General features: G+C 35.7%; 3 protein-coding genes across 7 annotated transcripts; 1 reads left to right on the top strand and 2 right to left on the bottom strand.

The window, feature by feature from the left end:
• Positions 1–123: 123 nt before the first annotated feature.
• Positions 124–4376, bottom strand: LOC149035672 (uncharacterized). 2 transcript variants are annotated; one of them, XM_089190873.1, is made up of 8 exons: positions 4255–4376; positions 4081–4176; positions 2549–2777; positions 1860–2452; positions 1406–1549; positions 911–1078; positions 744–803; positions 124–663 (listed from the first exon to the last, which is right to left on the bottom strand). In XM_089190873.1, exons 2-7 carry the CDS (start codon positions 4120–4122, stop codon positions 747–749), a joined length of 1233 nt encoding a protein of 410 aa, XP_089046999.1. In that variant the 5' UTR covers positions 4123–4176; positions 4255–4376; the 3' UTR covers positions 124–663; positions 744–746. The 2 variants fall into 2 exon arrangements, with proteins under 2 accessions (XP_089046999.1, XP_089047000.1); XM_089190874.1 differs by lacking the exon at positions 1406–1549.
• Positions 4377–4454: 78 nt separating this feature from the next.
• On the top strand, positions 4455–9365 carry LOC113686941 (uncharacterized). 4 transcript variants are annotated; one of them, XR_016182075.1, is made up of 8 exons: positions 4455–4602; positions 4802–5273; positions 5679–5809; positions 5899–6105; positions 6369–6548; positions 6997–7046; positions 7626–7808; positions 8449–9365. XR_016182075.1 is itself a non-coding variant. In XM_089190878.1 (7 exons), exons 1-6 carry the CDS (start codon positions 4570–4572, stop codon positions 7018–7020), a joined length of 1047 nt encoding a protein of 348 aa, XP_089047004.1. In that variant the 5' UTR covers positions 4455–4569; the 3' UTR covers positions 7021–7022; positions 8449–8643. The 4 variants fall into 4 exon arrangements, 3 of the variants coding, with proteins under 3 accessions (XP_089047004.1, XP_089047003.1, XP_089047002.1); XM_089190878.1 differs by lacking the exon at positions 7626–7808 and having other exon boundaries at positions 6997–7022; positions 8449–8643; XM_089190877.1 differs by lacking the exon at positions 8449–9365 and having other exon boundaries at positions 6997–7022; positions 7626–8261.
• On the bottom strand, positions 8597–17393 carry LOC149035671 (uncharacterized). Its single transcript, XM_089190866.1, has 8 exons — positions 17162–17393; positions 16957–17043; positions 15466–15516; positions 14165–14469; positions 13054–13511; positions 12637–12722; positions 12001–12058; positions 8597–10288 (listed from the first exon to the last, which is right to left on the bottom strand). Exons 1-8 carry the CDS (start codon positions 17180–17182, stop codon positions 9975–9977), a joined length of 1380 nt encoding a protein of 459 aa, XP_089046992.1. The 5' UTR covers positions 17183–17393; the 3' UTR covers positions 8597–9974.
• Positions 17394–17553: the final 160 nt, after the last annotated feature.

Raw genomic sequence — 17553 nt, 5'->3', positions numbered from 1 at the left:
TGTATCAAGCGCAAACCTTATAAAGAGGTATGATATACCTTGGCTGCAATGATAAATGCAAGCCACAGCCATCTCAATGTTTTTCAAGGCAAGGTTAAGTATTCAATGCAAAATGGAGGCTGATTTATAATGAATATTTTTTTATTGAACACAAAGCAAGGGAGAGGTATAGTGGCATAATGGACTTAGTGTGCTGGACTCCTCATCGAGAAGTATACACTGACTCCGCACTCTACCCTTCTGTAAATAAATCCTTTTCTTGATATAATTGTCTTCCCCGCCCTTGCATACATTTTTGGTTGAGATATAAATACTATTAAACTAGATAAAAAATGTACGTTCATGTTTGTTAAAATAGAATGGTTTATTCATCATTACCAAAAAATGAAAGTATTTTGAAATGTGCCATCGGATTATTTTGTGAAAAACATTTCTGTTTTGCCGTGAAGTTCCTGATATTTAAGTATCATAAACAGCAGACGTTGATCGATGCTTAAAACGTTGTCTACTGAACTAAAGATTTTCTATAATGTTATATTTCTAGTCCTCAATCAGTTATGATTTGGCCGCTCACTGTGCATCTCAAAAAACGTTTCCTAAATATTCATATTTCCAGTATTGTGATATGTTAATCATCTTCGTCGGGAAGTTTTTGAGAATGAACTAAGAAAAGAATGAAAAAAGTTATGGTTAAACTATAACACTATGAATCAACTTCACGTTAACCTCATTTTAATACTTACCTCCTACTTTTCCACTTCATCATGTTCAAATGCTCTTATTAAAGGATCTTCTAAAAATCTCTACAGGAGAAAATATATAGAAATAGCGTTTGCGGGGCTGGACTCAGATACGTTTGTCAGAACGCAAGAGGAAAGAAAGTTAAAATATAGGCTAGATATTTCTTTACCTTTTTCAGTGATGTGGATGCATAAATCCTTGTTTCACCAGATGGTTCATGATTTAAAACCAATTCCACAAAAACACTGGTGCTTAGTGACTTCCTGCAAGGTTGGAATACCAGATCACACCGAGGAATGACGTTGAAGGAGTTCCTCAGTGATTCAAAGCTGAATTTCTAGAGTTATAATAAAAGAAATGATTTATAATTAAATTCTTGTCAGAAGTTTACATAAAATTCTTGGTACGCTTATGGCATATTTAAGGAATGAACTAAAAGAATAATAATAATGAACAAAGAGCAAATTTCTTCGATGAGCTGCGAGGCTATCGAGAAGAGGCAAAAGATACAAAATATGACCCTGATAGTAATTCCCTGCACCTATCTTCTCATTAGAAACAGGTCGAAAAAAGGAACTGAACTACACAAGTAGGAATTAAGACTATAACACAGATTTAATGGACGGTTTGTCCAGGAAAGCAAGTGACATGTTTTTGGCAATACCAGTGGGGAGGCCTTATCCAGCTGCCAGCCCGCAAGATCTTTTACAGATATGTTAAGACCCTGTTTACTGGTAACAGAAAAGCTGACAGATTCGATCGAGGACATGAGTCTTCCTCCAATTTTCTGCTCCATTCGCATCATCCTCTGTAACGGTAAAAAATAAACAAAGACAACTAACTTCAATTTACTTAGGATTGTGCTTTCTCCAAGACAAAAAACAGAAAGCAATATTTTTTATTGAAAATAAAATGATGAAACAAGGCCCGATCATAAACCAAAAACTCCGTAAAACAAATAAAAAACATTTTTGGTTAAGGTCCTGTTTGCACGAGTGCACATGGCTTGGCACCAGTAGTTTGTATCGCAAATTTCTCTTCCATACTATCGCGTTATTTTAAGAAGTAGCGTTAACAATAACACTGATCTAAATTATCATAAAATGAAAACCATATACCTCGAGAGACCATTCACAATCATCAAAGCAGTGAAGCCTGACAACAAGTTCTTCTCCAACTTTGGTTTCACTGCAGAATGCTACAACCTTCATTCTCTTAACGGCCAAAGTCGACCGAGACGTTTCAAACTTTCCAGTTACTTTGAAAGTTGATAAATGGTCAGTCTTGAATCTCACATGATTGCTTTTACAGACAAAGTTCTTTGATTCTTGTGTTTTGATACTTTTACTAGTTTGGCCAACAGTTACCCAACTGTCGTTTCGATACTCCTTCAAAATTACATTCCAGTTTTCGCCTGTTAAAACAATGTTTGCACCATGAGGTATCCAAACTTCAAGTGGTCTGTCCAACTTTACAACATCTGATACAAATTTATATACTGGGCTTAGAGACAACTCATCCTCCTGTAAATGGTCTGGCAGCATTGCTTCAGTGCAAGCTTGTAACATCACATTTCCCGGCATCCATCTATTGGTGAGTGTCAATCCATTAGCAACCTTCACTTCCATCACTTCTACCCCAGTCTTCTGAAATATTATATGGTCAGTACTTTGTTGCACTGGATATTCAAAAAGCACGTCCTTCTTGCAGGCTAACAGAATAAAAATAATATTAAAATGCTAAACTTCTTTATGCCAAAGTAATTGAGTACGTTTAATAAGTATCCTGATGTCTTTTTGACACTCACCAGATTGTGCATTTAGTATTCTTTGTTTAGAATTATGATCATAGCGGTCTGCTGACTGGTTTCTGTCGGCCAAACTGCTTTCAAATGAAAACATACTGTACACAAGGTAAAGAATCAGAAGGCTGAATCCTAGGCTAAATGCTTGAGTTGTAATGCTGTCAAGTACCAGGGACAGACCATGTCCATGATGGTCTTCTTGACAAAATATGGCTGAAGACACTGACTTAACCTATAAAAGAGGACTCGACATCAAAATGGTGTACATGTTAGGCAAGAGATAAATGCTGTTTAGGATGTTTAGCTCTAAAAATAATCTTTATATAAGTAGAAAGGATTTATTGACCCTTTGGACGACAAAGGCTGTACATATGGTACATAAGGCCAAGAGACAAATCAATTCAGTGAAAGAAATAATTCAAAAATACAACAGGACATGGTTATAAACCATAACTGTTTGAAGGCAGACCCGTTGGCTATTTGCAAGACTCGACCCAGTACATTTAGACCAGGCTCCGGTTGTTCAAAACTGGGTTAATGTAACCCAGGGTTAGTGTGAAATTTGATTTCAGGTCTGAAAAATTTAAGAGAAAATTCAGGTCAAATCTTTTTGCTTGCAATTTGATCATTAGATGTTCTAAAAAGAATAGTGAACATTTTTCCTAAAAGACTTTTGAATAAAGAAATAAAGAAAGCTGGATTAAAATTTAACCCTGGGTTAGGGCTAATCGGCCTTTGAACAACTGGGCCCAGGTTGCAAGTGTAGCCTGCCTACTACTCGGCGACGCGTTCTCCTGCTTCCACTCTTACTCCAGATTTTCACCAAAATATGCAGAAACGTAAACACTCAACAGTGTGCAAGGGTACGTATTCAGCTTTGCTTAAATTAGATATTGAAACTTCCCGTATTTGTTGCGTTATTCTGTTTTAAAATTAACGCATGAGTGAAATGTGCAAATTGAAAATTTGAGATGACCATGGCGTAGATGCAGTGTCGCTCGTGAGAGCTTCAAAGATAAAAGGTACCCACAAACCCCGAGCTGAAAGTAGAGGTAAACAGATGTTGATTTAAATCTTTCGTATATGAGGTTTGAAACTATAAATTTAGCCGTGATTTAAGTGGATGAAATTCAAATTCCGCCGATAAGCGAAGCTGATATTGTCATGGGATTAAGAACGTGGGTGGAAGACTGAAACGTGATGAAGGCGTAGGTGGATAGAGGTGCACGAGTTTGGAAGAAAAATGTATGCACGTTGTAAAACATGAAACTTTGTGATGTGACTCCTACTGAAAAACAAAGGTAACGTAGTTGACCAAACTGTGATTGAGTAGATGTGCAAAGTGAGGACGTCACATAGCAGAAGAGGGTTGGCAGTTGAATTTTGTTCGACTGATCTAAAAGCGTTCAACATCCATAACAGGTAGTACTTTTAAGTTAGTTCGAGCATCATAAGAATCATCGAGGCATCGAATTTACATCGAATTTACCATCGAGGCATCGAATTTTCTAATTTCGCTCAAAATAACGACTTACCAGTAGGCAGACAACAGCGATCACAGAGAAAATGTTTCCCATTTCAAAGTCTAAATTTTCAATGCTGAGCGTCCCAGTGCCGTGATTGGGGTATACCTGTCGCAAAAGCCACAAATTAATGTATAATATCAAAAGAAACTATGTCGTTTTGGTTAAGTACGCAACAGATCTTACTTGTGTCCTTCGGTATTTGGTTAAATCTAATTCCGTTTAAGCTTGCTGACAAAATTTATGCCACAGAAGAGCAAGCTTTCGAAAGTGAAAGCTATGTCCATGAATTAAAAGGTAACAATCCTATTTTAGAAAGGGAAAACCCCATGTTCTGACATGGGGATTCCCCGAGTGGGTAATCGAAAACCAATCAAAGAGACGAAGAGTAGGTCACGTGAATAAATTTTAGCTCTCGTTTTCGTCACTGTGACCCTAAAAGCGAGATATCATTCAATTTCTGCTGAGCACATTAATGAATTGTGGAAAGATACTGAAGCAATGGCTGCAGAAAATACAAACAGAGACAATATGGTAAATTCTGAGCACTGATAGCAATTTTCCCTCTCCACTTACAATTTATAGCTTTATTTTATCCGCTGTTCTCCACTTCACTTTCGAAACTTATCTTATTTGCATCAATATTTTCGTTTTCCATAGCTCTCCATTTAAATATAAATAGAAGATCGTTTAGCCGAAAAATTAAAACAACAATTTTCATTTCATTTTGTAGAGCGATGAAAATGGGGATCGGTCTCTGGAGGGCGAAGATAACAACGAGGGGCTCCTTGCCATAGGGAGTAATGCACAGTATAAATCTGACAGCGACTCTGACTTAGAAGAAAATCGGATCAGGACAGCACATAGAAATGACCTTTCGGAACGATCGAGAGAGCAAAGTGAATTGTGTTCCCATAGTTTAGAAGGGCAACCTACTTTAACGTCCAGCAGAACTCCTGAAATGTTCTGTAGGCTATGCGGTAAAGCGATAACTCGAAACCGCACTCAGCGAGGAAAACCCAATAAATCCAACACAAATCCAACTACAACGGAAGAAACCTTGTTAACCGTTCCAGAGTCGTACAGGGGACATTTGCCGTCGCTTCCCAGTTTATCCCTTGAAGATGAGGTCTGCAGCGACTCGACAGCAGCATCTTTGCCAACAGTGCCTTCTGAACCTCAGCGAAAGAAAATTCCTGTACTACGTAAGTTCGATAAGTTTGAGCTCTTGTGTTCAAAGACGGTGTGCGTAAATTGTACTGCTCTTTTCTTTTCATTCGAGAAGTAACGATTTTGATTTGTCTGTTTGAGAAGTATGTTTATCGCATCATTATCCAACCAGTCAAATTAGTCGTCGACTTAAAACCCTTTTAAACCCCGCATAATTGTACATGTCCAAATTAACGAACTTCACTCTTCCAAAATAGTCTTCAACTTAAAATCTGCTATACTTCGTTTACAGCACTGGGCCACGTAAAACACGATAGAGGAGTTGTTCAGTGTAAAGAAACTCTTACAATCTGTATATCTGATCACCATTTTCATGAACGTATCTTTGGAAGGACTTATTTGCATCTACGTACGTTATTTTTATTTCATGTCCTCCGCAGATGTGTGTGACCATTCGGTGCAGCATCCATCGCCTGGTCTAACAGTGGTTTTCTTCCTTTTTGAAAGAAGCCACCAAGAAAGGAAAGAAAAGTTATTCTTACTTTATATGATCCCTGAAAAAGAGCAACAGGTGAGTGTAGGAAATTGAATTCCTTCGCAATTGAAAGTTTTCATCGTTGAATAGTTAATGACACTTAGACATCTTTTTTTTCCTTTAAGGTATATGAGACAATTTTTCAAAGTTACAAAAATGAGGGAACTGAGCAAGGTTACTCAACGAGACAAATTTCATTTTGTGTTAACAATGGCAAAAGCCAAGATTTTCATTCTATATTTGTTCACGAGCAAATTAGAATTTCATTTGAAATTGTGGATCAACAGCAACAAAACTTCGTCTCTCCTGAGGATGTAAGACGCCGAGAATTTGTAAGTACATTTGAAACACAAAAATTAAATCATTCAGTCCGGATTACACCTTTTATGATAGTTCAATGTTTCGTTATTCATTTTTTAATAGCTTTTAATCCAAACACAGCTTTCTATAGATGTCAAGTTCTTGTTGACCACTCGTAAATTTCTAGGATTAAGAGTGAACAATCACTCTTTTCAGTGAGTATTCTGATATCAAGCAAAGGATTATATCTCTTCGCACTGTGCTTTTCAACGGTTATGAATTTCTGATTCTTTAGGTTTTTAGAGTTGCCAACATTGAATGTGAGAGCAAAAACCGAGTAGCACCAGGAGCCAAGTCCCATTTCCGACTCCAGTATGTTGGTGAATCCGAAAATCCTTGTCAAGAACAAGGAAAAATCACCTTAGCCATCGATGCAGAGACACAGTGTTCCCTGTACTTTCCCATCGCATTTTGGGTAAGTCTCGTTTACTTTCAGAGTAACACTAACAATTTTTAATATAAATTTTACGGTAACAACAAAATGATAGCAAAAAGAGTTTTAAAGAATAGTACTTTTCTGAGCAAGCATTTTAGAATTGGTGGGTTTGGCAAAATAAATTTTCCCAATGAACGCCTATCGCCTACATGTACAAGATGTTTTTTCTATTTTTTTTTTCAAGTCGTGAGGCCACCTTGTCATCTATTAAAATATTGTTTTTCATAAGCTTTGTAAACTTATTTATTTTGTGATGCAAACCTCCTTTCTCTCTATGAATTGTATTGTAATTTAAGACTTATAGCATGGTCGTGAAGGTAAATTGTGTCATGATTATCGATTGCAATACCAGCTCCAATTATGACATCTCCTAAGTCGCAATTCTATTGTCTAAGCTCACTTTAATCTTGAACATTTTTCTCATCAGAGCCCAGTGACAGCAGCTGATTAGAGGTGAAAATAATGGAAATTCTCCTGGTATCTACCGATTACTTTTCTGAGAACATAACTTCATGAACAATCAGTCACTGTGTCAAATTTAAGTTACACTGTACTCTACAATAGTTTACCTCATTCAATTTTTTTTTTAAACCTCACCATCTGTTTTCGAGCTAAACTTATGCTTGGTGAAGGGAAAATTAAAACTTTGGTTGAGGTTAGCATTATAACTCTTGATACTCTTGATACTTACGAATATAAGGCATGACGCAGTGGTGAGAGCACTCGCCTCCCACCACTGTGGCCAGGATTCGATTCTAGTACCTGGTGTTGTATGTGGGTTGAGTTTGTTGTTGGTTCTCCTCCCTGCTCCGAGGGTTTTTCTCCGGGTATCCGGTCTTACTCTCTGCTAAATCATTATTACTATCATTATTATAATCATTATTATTATTATTATTGAGTAAGGAAATGATATGGTGGGGTAGTTCATTTCCTGTGGTATGAAGCAACCACAATCTTATCTGCTCATACAAGATTGGATGTTAATCCATTAAAGGTAACCCCCAGCATGTTTTCTGGCTTTCCCGACAAATTGGTGGTACTCATTTTTTTGCTTAGGCGGAGAAGAACAAGATGACCTGGCCAAAGCTTGAAAGTGTACCTCCCAACCCAGGGTTCAGCTCACTTACCGTAGGGCTACCCCATCTCACTAACCGTTTTCATGCTAATGTACAGTGTAAATAGCCGAATTCTCCACTGTGCAGGCGCAGGCTTACATTATGCTGCCAGGATAACAAAAATGTAAAATATTTTCCTTTATAACACCTAAGTGTATAAGTGTTTCTGGTAATGTTCTTGGTATTTGATGTGTCAAGGTAGTTTTTGTTTCGAAGTTAGAGGCTGATATCTGGAAACATACATGACATGAAATGTCTCATGATAGCAAAATACTCTTACATTAAACATTTCATTGACAAACATTTTACTAAGATATTGGGAACACACCTGGCTGCAGAAATTTTAATATCGAATAATAGGTGAAATGCCTTGTGAAACTTGTGAGAAAACGTTTTGATTAGATTAGAAATCTCAGATGTTCTCTTTGTATGGATTATTTACAGTGCTCAAACTGACTTTTGGCTGAAATTACTTATAAATATTTTGCAATTAGGGAACTATACGCATTAGTTAATATTTTGTGTTCTTGTTTTATCTTGTATTTGTCATTTTATTAAAGAGAAAGATTTATGTGTCGCATTTAATGCTTAAAGTGACTAACTTTGGTTGCCTTCTTACCACTGTATATACCACTGGTTGGGAGAGGTCATTAAGGTGGCAGCTAGCTTTAATTGTTTTGGCTTTTTTGTTGTACTTTTCCTATCAGGAATAAAAATTCTAGACACAGTTGCCTTAACAATTTGCCTTTTTATTCTGTCCTCAGTGAAAATTATGAAATGGTGATGATGAAGGAGACAGAGATGAAGAAAATTGGTTGATTGAGATTGAAAGTAGACAAGAAAGCTATGCAATGAAACAGTAAAATATTTAATAGTTCCCCAGTGCTGTAGATTGAAAATGTAGGCAAAGAATAATTCATAAAATAAGAATATTTTATTAAAAGTGAATGATATATACACCATCGTTGATTTACACAGATGTGCCAAGTGAACTGACACCAGGTGATCATCTAGTTAAAAAGACTTAAACCACTACAAGTCTTCATCTACTTATTTCTACAGGTACATTCGGTGCATGAAAATGGCTGGCTATTAAAGATATAATGAACGCATAAATACATACTATTTATGGAGGAATGAATACAAAAGATTGTATTCATTTAACATCTGATAATCAAAATGTAAAGTTCAATTGAAAACCTGCTACTTTAAAAATTATCTTCAATTAGTAAAAACGACAAAAATTTGAATATGGTAACCTATATATTTACACATTCGAAAACAATACAAAAAATTTTTTGGTGTTCTTCACCTTAAAAAAAAGATCTAAAATGAGGTTTCTTCATTCTGATGGGAGATTCGAACTTCAAAACCTTCACAGCGTTTGTTTAAAGATTGGACATGAAAGACTAAAGTAATAATTAGGCTAAGGTTTTTTCCATAGACAATATCCATAAGATAGGGCACGTTTAATACACTTGACAACATGGACACTTTAAACATGTACAAATCTATTCAAGCCTGCATAAAAGATACACTCTTCAATACCGCAGTGACTGTAAATGGTGCTTGACCTCCAAGATACATAACATAAACAGAAAATTTCAGTCAGACCATAAATTTATAATTTAAAAAATAGAACTAAATTAAGAAATAAAAAAAATAACCCTTAAAAAATAAATCTTTTAGTATAAAAATAGACCAAAAAGTATTTCCTTGATATGATAGGAAATTAAAATTTAAAAAATCGTTCCAAAAATTACTGAGTTCGTTATACAAATAGAGCTGTTTTAGCAGTGTACAAAATAGTTTCATCTCCGTCACCAGATGGACACGTTAATTCATTTCATAACTATATGAACGATAATTGTTGCAGCACCAATTACCTCATATCAACAATTACACCTAAGTTAATGAGATGAAACTTCAAACAATCACGTCACAATAACACAATAACAACAATTAAATTTCTAAAATGAACAACGTTATGTAACAGTGCTTGAATCTCAGCTTAGTTTGAAACCAGGCTGAGATTTTTCCTTCAAAATGGAGGCAAATTTTGTTCTGCCTAACAGGCCACTTTGGTAAGTGGGGGTTCGTGTTAAGGGGTCCTCTGTCAGCACTCTCACATTCTTAGCAAACATACGTACATCTCTGTAGTATATGTTTTTACAGTCACTAAACAATCACATGCACGTTTTCAACTTACTCTCTACAAAAATCAAATAAAGTTTGTGGTCAACTATTGAGTTGAGTGATGTCAAATAAACACTAATAGTATATACATATTTCACACATCAGTTAATTCTTTGGTGGCCTTTGCATCAAATGCTTTCAACCGATTAGCAACATCAGTTCTCCTAGCTTTTGTCCTCACCACATTAGCAAACTCCCAAACTGTCAGTTCTGGCCTTTCAGTTGCCAACCATTCAATCACTGCTTTTGATTTTTGATCCTGAAACCTTGCTTTTATTTTGAAGTAATTGGCACCATAAAAACGAGCAATTATCTCATAGGCCAGTTTTTCACCAATGGGTGTGTCTAAAAGTTCGCAAATTGTTTCCAGTTCACTTGAGTCCAATAGGCTTCCTATTGGCTTAGAATCTGAAACACAGATTGAACATGACAAAATATATCAGATAATCCATATGTAACAGCCTGTGTAAAGGTACTGTAATTAGACTATAACACTCAATGTGTGTTTCCAGAAAATATCCATACCCCCACCACGGAGGGAATTTCATATAGGACCCCCCCACCCCTTCGGATTTTCCATTTTGGGGTAGCAGTGGTAGCCCCCCCACCCCTCTGGAATTTCCAAAGAATTTTCTACCACCCCCTATACCCCCTGGAAATATATTTTTTTCTCGTAGCAAACAACAAACAAGAGGGACGTGTGATTTTGTCGCGTGTATATTCGAGAGATGGCGTACACGCGCAAGGTAAACGTCGCTAACTAGCTTAAACTTAATGTTTGCTTTATTTTTAAATACAATACTTATCCTTAAACATTTAACACAGTATTCTCAGTACACGAAAGGAGAAAAAAACTGTACAAGTCGCAACAAAACACTTTTGAACTGTTAAGTTTGTACAATGTACTGAGAAAATTGCGTGCACTTGAAATGGAAACGTTCGGAATCACATTGAGCAACGTAAATTTGAACAAAATTGTGTCATAAATAAGAGAGCAAAAGAGAAAACCGAGTCAGCAGTAAGTTATTTTGAACTCATCTTTCCAAATTCCAGCCTCTAATGTAAAATTTCTTCACACAAGCATTGATTCTTGTTAACAGCGGGTCGATAATTTCGTCCGATTGTGCATAAACAAACCTTGGCTAGTTACCAGTCCCACGCGCATATATACAAAGCCCTGGATCCTAATGTTTCTCAATGTTACTATCAACTGTTTTCTACTACGGTACGACTGTACTTATCATTCATTGTAACATCGCAAGCAAGTAAGCCATAAAGAAATCGTCAAGTCTCCTACACATTATGATGCAACGGAATTAAGCTCAGTGCAGATCAAAATTAATAGATGGCTGGAGTCAATAAGGGGTAGTGAATGGTAAATTTATGCGAAACTTTGCGAGACGGCGAGACCAGCGTTTTTTTTTTTTTGCGAGACCGAGACAGTTATTTGTAAATTTTACGAACGCGAAACGTGTTATGACCGAGGAAAATCCCTAGGTAACCACTCCTGTTCGTTGTAATCTTTGGAGACTGGTAACGAGTAATGGCGGCTCCGTTCGAAAAACAAAGTGATTCTCTTCTTTATTTGATGTTATTTATGTTCCAAAGCGCTACACGGATAAAAGAAAACTTTCTTTTGCTGCAGAACTGTTAGAAGCATCGTAATTTAACAACTTAAAGTTCAGAACGTCCCACTAAAGTAGGTAAAAGGCGCCAATTGACATACGAAGAAAGTCGATCGACTTCCTACCCTCTGGACGAAAATTTCGCCTCTTACCCCCCATCCCCTCTGGAATTTCCTGGGACTTTGACCCCCCCACCCCTCTGGAATTTCCAATTCCCTCCGTGGTGGGGGTATGGATATTTTCTGGAAACACACAATATACTATTTACATGATATATTGTTTTCTACTAGACACACCAAAAATTTTAAAAAAACTTTTTCCCCAAATGAATTAATTTCAATTCATGTTTGGGACAACTAAGGCCTTCAAATTACAAATGAACTGTAAAAATAATCCTCAAATTTTTACCTATTTAGTCCATTTATTTAGCATTTTTCAAATTTGTGAGAAGAGTTCAGGTCCACTGTAGGCATGACAAGTATTAATAATAATTACCTGACTTCACCAACTGTTCTGCATTGTGGCAAGCGCTTGTACGCAACTTTCCATCACCCTACAATGTAAACCACAATTGATATACATCCTAAATAGCTCATGCATAGATAATTATATCATGTATAAGCTATCAAAGTGAGTACAACTATACCCATGAAAGGTGAAACCTAAAAAAAGTATAGTTTTGAAGCAAAAATATTGCCATGCACCCTCACTAGTAGACACTAATTACAGGCATCCAGACATCATGATAAAATAAAGTGGAATTCAGAAACAAAATTAATGAATGGGTCAGACTGGCCCATTTTACAATTTGCTTGGCTCCTCTTTAACTTTATACCATTTTTCATTTTACCCCTATGCGCCATAAGGCTTGAACAACAAGAGCATTATTTCACTAGTGTTTCTATGATACTTATAATTCCTTACTGCACCCCTGACTTACGCAACCATTCTGGATAATAAAGGACTTACAGAGCCACATTTCTTTTACTGTAACTTCAGAACATTTCTGTTTTAAATGGGAGAGATTACCACATATTTTCTCTGTCCAACTGGAGTAGAAAGTGAAAAATTAAAGAACTTCATGTTCATCTACAAGTGGACTGCCTGGGCACTAATTCATACATTCATTACCTCTAACAGTGGTTCACATAATTCAACTGCTGCTAATCCAGAATTATAATGAACTTTGGTACTTTTCGTCTTATGTGTTCCCCCATCTGTTGGTAGTATGGTAAAAATTGTTGACTATACATTGAAAGTAATTTGTAATGCATTAAGGACATCCAAAAATCCCCCGAGTATAATATTAGACAATTGTAATTAGACAGCACCTAACTTTTGTTACAGTGGGCGAACTTTCTTTTCTCACAAATTCATAATGAACATGTAAAGGAGATACTGGAGATACTACACAACAACAGTTAATTGTGACAATTTTAGTGGATCAGATTTTGTCACATAAAAATCATACCTTAAATCTTCCCTAATATATTTATTTTGTCTCTGACAACTAGTACACCACATGTAAGATTCTTGACTGAGATTTACCTGGATCAACACAACTATGCGTTGGTGACCGTGACTTGCAAAACCATGTTAGGTAAATTCCACTCACAATAATTGTAATTATTACCAGAAGCAGTAGTACCACAGTGGCTATAATTGATATACAAGAGTCATTGCAATCCTTGTTTTTAGAAGCAAACCAGCTACCAACCCCAGAATGGGTTATATTTTCTAATCTGTCACCCACATCGGCACTGGTATTAGTTAAGGCTACAGTGACTATGTGACTTGATGTAGTGGCAGCTGAACTCCGACTGGTAGACTGAGGTACAAATTTTGGGGTTGATTTAATATTGCATCTATTGACACTGCTGTGGAAAGAGCAGATCATGCTTGATTGAGATCCCAACTTTTCTATACATTCACTCTCCACCACATCTTGATCATCATTGCAGCACTTGGAACATTTAAGACAATCTCCTTTGGATTCATCATAATACCTGTTCAAAGGGAAGAGTTAGGAATAAAAAATTATCTTTTTTGGCTGACATATAGAGTAAAACATTAAATGTCAACCCCCTCATTTTTTCAAGGATTATGATATCCATTGTTTAAAACATATAAGCCAGCCTTTTGCCTGAAAATTGAACAACTGCATCATCATTCTTGTTATCATGTCAATGACAGAATTAAAAAAAACTAGAAGCATTGATTTGTCTAAAAAATTTTGCCCAACATTTTAAATAAATGGCAATCTAGTAATGGACAACCAACTAAGTGGCTCCACCTGCCCACCATTTACAGGTCAATTGGAATTTGCAATGTTGGTTTTTGCAGAGGGAGGAAAACTTAAGGACCTAGAAAAAAACCTGATGACTGGAGAAAACTCCACTGCACCACCCCTGTGCCATTCCTGCAAGGAAACATTAAAGGCCTGAACAATGACAATTAATTTCTATCAGGCTAGTTTCACTAAAACTTCCTATACCAATAGGCAAATGCCAGGTATTTAAATGTAAATCAAAGCCAAACTAGGAAAATTCTGCAGTTAATCAGATTTTAAGTTGGAATTATAGTAATTCCAAGCACCCTTTGACACCCTCCCCCCCTTTCACCCCATGGCCACTTCAAGTACAGCTGTTACATGATGTACCTGTCTTTGCTGTAACATCTCTTTCCACATTCAATGTCTGCTTGACGTGAGCAGTTTTTCATCACCACCTGGTCCTTGGAGCAAGATGAACAAGGAATGCAGACAGATGTGCTAAATTCATTGGAAAATGACTTTCCCAGTTGGCATGGAACACAGAACACTGTTGCATCAGGTGTTAATGGTTTTGAATTTCCACATTCTGGTGAGATAGTCTGGCCTGGAGGGCAAGCCTGACAGTCTATACACTGTGGTGGACCATCTGCATTTTCAACCCAGTGTTGGCTTTTCTTGCAAGGATTTGTAGGCTAAAAGGTAAATGTTACCTGAACTTCAATTCAGATTTTTCTTTGAAACATAAAAATTTATGGGAATAAGTCAAAGGGTCCCTGAGAATATATATCTCTCCTTCTTGTTGAGAAAAAAAATATAAATACATAATTAATAACTTCTAATAAAATAAGTAACATGCAGCATGGGACTGTTTGCCCCTGCCCCCCATCAGCAATAAACTGGAAAAGCTTTGATTGATTGATAACTTTATTCATAGACAGTTAAAAACTCCTTCAGAATAATTTATAAGTAAAACATCTAATTCACGCCTCGCTTATCTTATTCCTAAACATAAGATAAATTAACATGTGACATGCAATGTATGTGATGACATGTTATAATGAGTCAGAACTAACCAGTCTACTAATATTGAAAGTTTGACTGCATATCTTTAATTAGGACATCAGTTACAACACTACTTACTGGTATTTAGTAATAAATACACTTTGTTTTATGTATGATATATACATTTTTCATTTAAATTAAAATATTTAGCTCATTCAATTGTTCATAGTATTTTCATTATGATTTCTCAAAATCAATTTTTTCCAAGATAATTAACTCTGTGAAAAAGAAGACTATTAATGCTAGGGCATGAGGGCTTGAGGTCTTTGAATATTTTTCAAAATTGAAATTGAAATTATTGACGTTAATGAAATTATGTGATTAAAAGTTCCAAATCTTTGAGGTTGACTATATGTAGATTAAACATGCTCTTTCTTTAAACATTTCCCTAAACACTCCTTCTGAATAAAATAAAGCACATATAATCCCATTCAATACCACAACTTTGCAACAAAATCAACCTCGCAATAGTTTTTTGATATTTTTCAGTTTAAGATAATTGTTTGAAACTAGTTTGAAAATAATCAGTTTTAGTAACTGAGGTTGACCTTCTTTATGTATTGCTCTAGTTATCACTGGCAATTATATTATATTACTGAAAGCAATAATATCATGTATAAAAATACCTTTGCAGATGCTATTTGGAAAAGTAAGCCAGCAAGCAATGTTCCAAAAACCTGCAAAAACAGAGTTTAAATTCAACATTTAAATTCAATTAACTAACTTTATTAACACTTAAAATAATAGAACACTTTCTTTGCATTATCTTAAAAAACATTTTAATTTACTATTTACACATTTCAAGACGGAACAACAACAACAAGTGTCAGACAATTTAACTGACAGAAAGAATGATGTAATTTAGTTCAAGGCATTCTTCAACTTTGTGAATAATGCTTAACTATAATTATAACCCTAACTATAATTCTGATAAAACTAATGAAAATGAAACAAAATTGAATAGATTTTATTTAAAATCATGTAAATTTCATAATACTGGTACCTAAATGTAAAATCACAATTGTTGCTTCAAATGACAGTACACTTTTTAGTAAAATATTAACTTTAATGTCTTGAATGATATCCTTTACTGATTTTAATTTTCAATCTCTTCTTAAACATGACTATGAAATTTCAAAGCCTAGACTTATTATATTGTAACATTTACTTCGGGCATTTCCAATACCATGCAAACCTTGGATAAGGCAAAATAATCTTTTGTTTGCACATTTAAAGGTGAATTAACTTAAAAAGGTGATGTCAGACAATTTAAGGGACAGTAGAGATAATGCAATAATTATGGTTCAAGGCATTTCTTCAACTTTGTGAATAGTACTTCAAATGTGGATGATGCAATACAATAACACATACAAGGAACACTTATCAGTGATATTGATGGAACAATTGATAACTGAAATTGAACTTATTATACTAATATGTAATATCATGCAGTTTATGGGCAAAAGTAACAGTTACCAGAAGTTAAACTAGTGAAGTGAGTACAATGAATGACAGCTCAACAGTGCAAAATGAACCATATCTGCTGTGTTATTTTATCTCCATACATACAATTATTTATTAATTGATAAAATAGGCGACTAAACAGCTGTTGTGGACCCACTATCCTCAACTATAATCTAAACAACACCATTAAAAATAAAAAAAAGATTGTGTAGGTTGTACTCAAAATTATATGTAAATTTATGAATATGTAAAATTCGAATTCTTGCTTTAAATGACTGTGCACTTTTTAGTGCAATGGGTCAAAAATTAACTTATGTCCTAAACAATTTCCTTCCCTGCTTTAAATTTTCAATCTCTTCTGAAACACGAATGCGTAGTTTCAAAGCCTAGGCTTATTTCATCGTAACATCATTCGCTTGAAGCATTCTCGGCATCATGTAAAACCTCAGATGAGGAAGAGTAATCTTTTGTTGACAGGAATGTGCTTATGACAGCACATTCGCTTATATGGCGTCATACGCCTCCAACACGCCCACGTAAGTAAAGCATGCAATATTACGCAGACTTAAAACGGTCACAACATGGAGGAGATAACGTTTAGATCTGCTACATCAGACCTTTTAAGAACCGAAGAGTTAAAAAAAGTCGCTCACCTTTCGATAAAAAGACCAATGATTGCTTTCTTCGAGGGATCGTTGCGGTCGGTGTCTTATGACGTATCTCTTCTCAACGCTAACCACCTGTATCAGAGAGAAGACGTTTGGAAAGAAAATATTGCGTTAAGCTCAAAAGTTTGCATGCTGAATCCCAAAGCGAGAGAAATCGTTACAAACAAGCAAACGAAATGACAAATTGTACCATTTTCTCGTATTGCGTCATGATTCTTCAGAGGGTTGGAAATCTCGACGGAAGCGACGGCTAAAAATGTATATTCCAAGGCCTTGCTTGAGAAACATCCATTTAGCATTTCTGTAAAAAGATCTTCCGCTGAATTCGCAAATTCACGGCGATGTGAATACGAAGACTTTCAACAAGAAAGACGGTGGACTTTTGTCGTAGGTTCTTTTAAAATACGCTAGCTGTTTTGTTTACAAACGTTACGTCATCGATTTCATTCACTTGCGCCTGCAACCAATCAAATGAAATCCGATCAGTTCATTGACGGGTGATCGTCATCACATGATATTCTTATGACTGAGAAACCGATAAAATATTGGCGAAAATTTCCATAACCGCAAACGCAGCACTTT

Source organism: Pocillopora damicornis, chromosome 13, assembly GCF_964200805.1.
Source record: "Pocillopora damicornis chromosome 13, jaPocDami1.2, whole genome shotgun sequence".
Taxonomy (NCBI): domain Eukaryota; kingdom Metazoa; phylum Cnidaria; class Anthozoa; order Scleractinia; family Pocilloporidae; genus Pocillopora; species Pocillopora damicornis.
The sequence above is the reverse complement of the archived record's forward strand: the minus strand, read 5'-3'. Positions and strand labels throughout refer to the sequence as shown.

Bases quoted from the DNA above. Each gene is read 5' to 3' on its own strand.
- LOC149035672 (XM_089190873.1), bottom strand. From the start codon at position 4,122: ATGGGAAACATTTTCTCTGTGATCGCTGTTGTCTGCCTACTG. The intron at 2,453-2,548 runs GTGAGTGTCAAA...TTATTCTGTTAG, and splicing joins AATACTAAATGCACAATCTG to CCTGCAAGAAGGACGTGCTT. The intron at 1,079-1,405 runs GTATTGCCAAAA...TTATAACTCTAG, and splicing joins TGGATAAGGCCTCCCCACTG to AAATTCAGCTTTGAATCACT.
- LOC113686941 (XM_089190878.1), top strand. From the start codon at position 4,570: ATGGCTGCAGAAAATACAAACAGAGACAATATG. The intron at 5,810-5,898 runs GTGAGTGTAGGA...TTTTCCTTTAAG, and splicing joins TCCCTGAAAAAGAGCAACAG to GTATATGAGACAATTTTTCA. The intron at 6,106-6,368 runs GTAAGTACATTT...CTGATTCTTTAG, and splicing joins ATGTAAGACGCCGAGAATTT to GTTTTTAGAGTTGCCAACAT.
- LOC149035671 (XM_089190866.1), bottom strand. From the start codon at position 17,182: ATGACGCAATACGAGAAAATG. The intron at 15,517-16,956 runs GTGAGCGACTTT...CTGTTTTTGCAG, and splicing joins ATTGGTCTTTTTATCGAAAG to GTTTTTGGAACATTGCTTGC. The intron at 13,512-14,164 runs GTACATCATGTA...CCCTTTGAACAG, and splicing joins AGATGTTACAGCAAAGACAG to GTATTATGATGAATCCAAAG.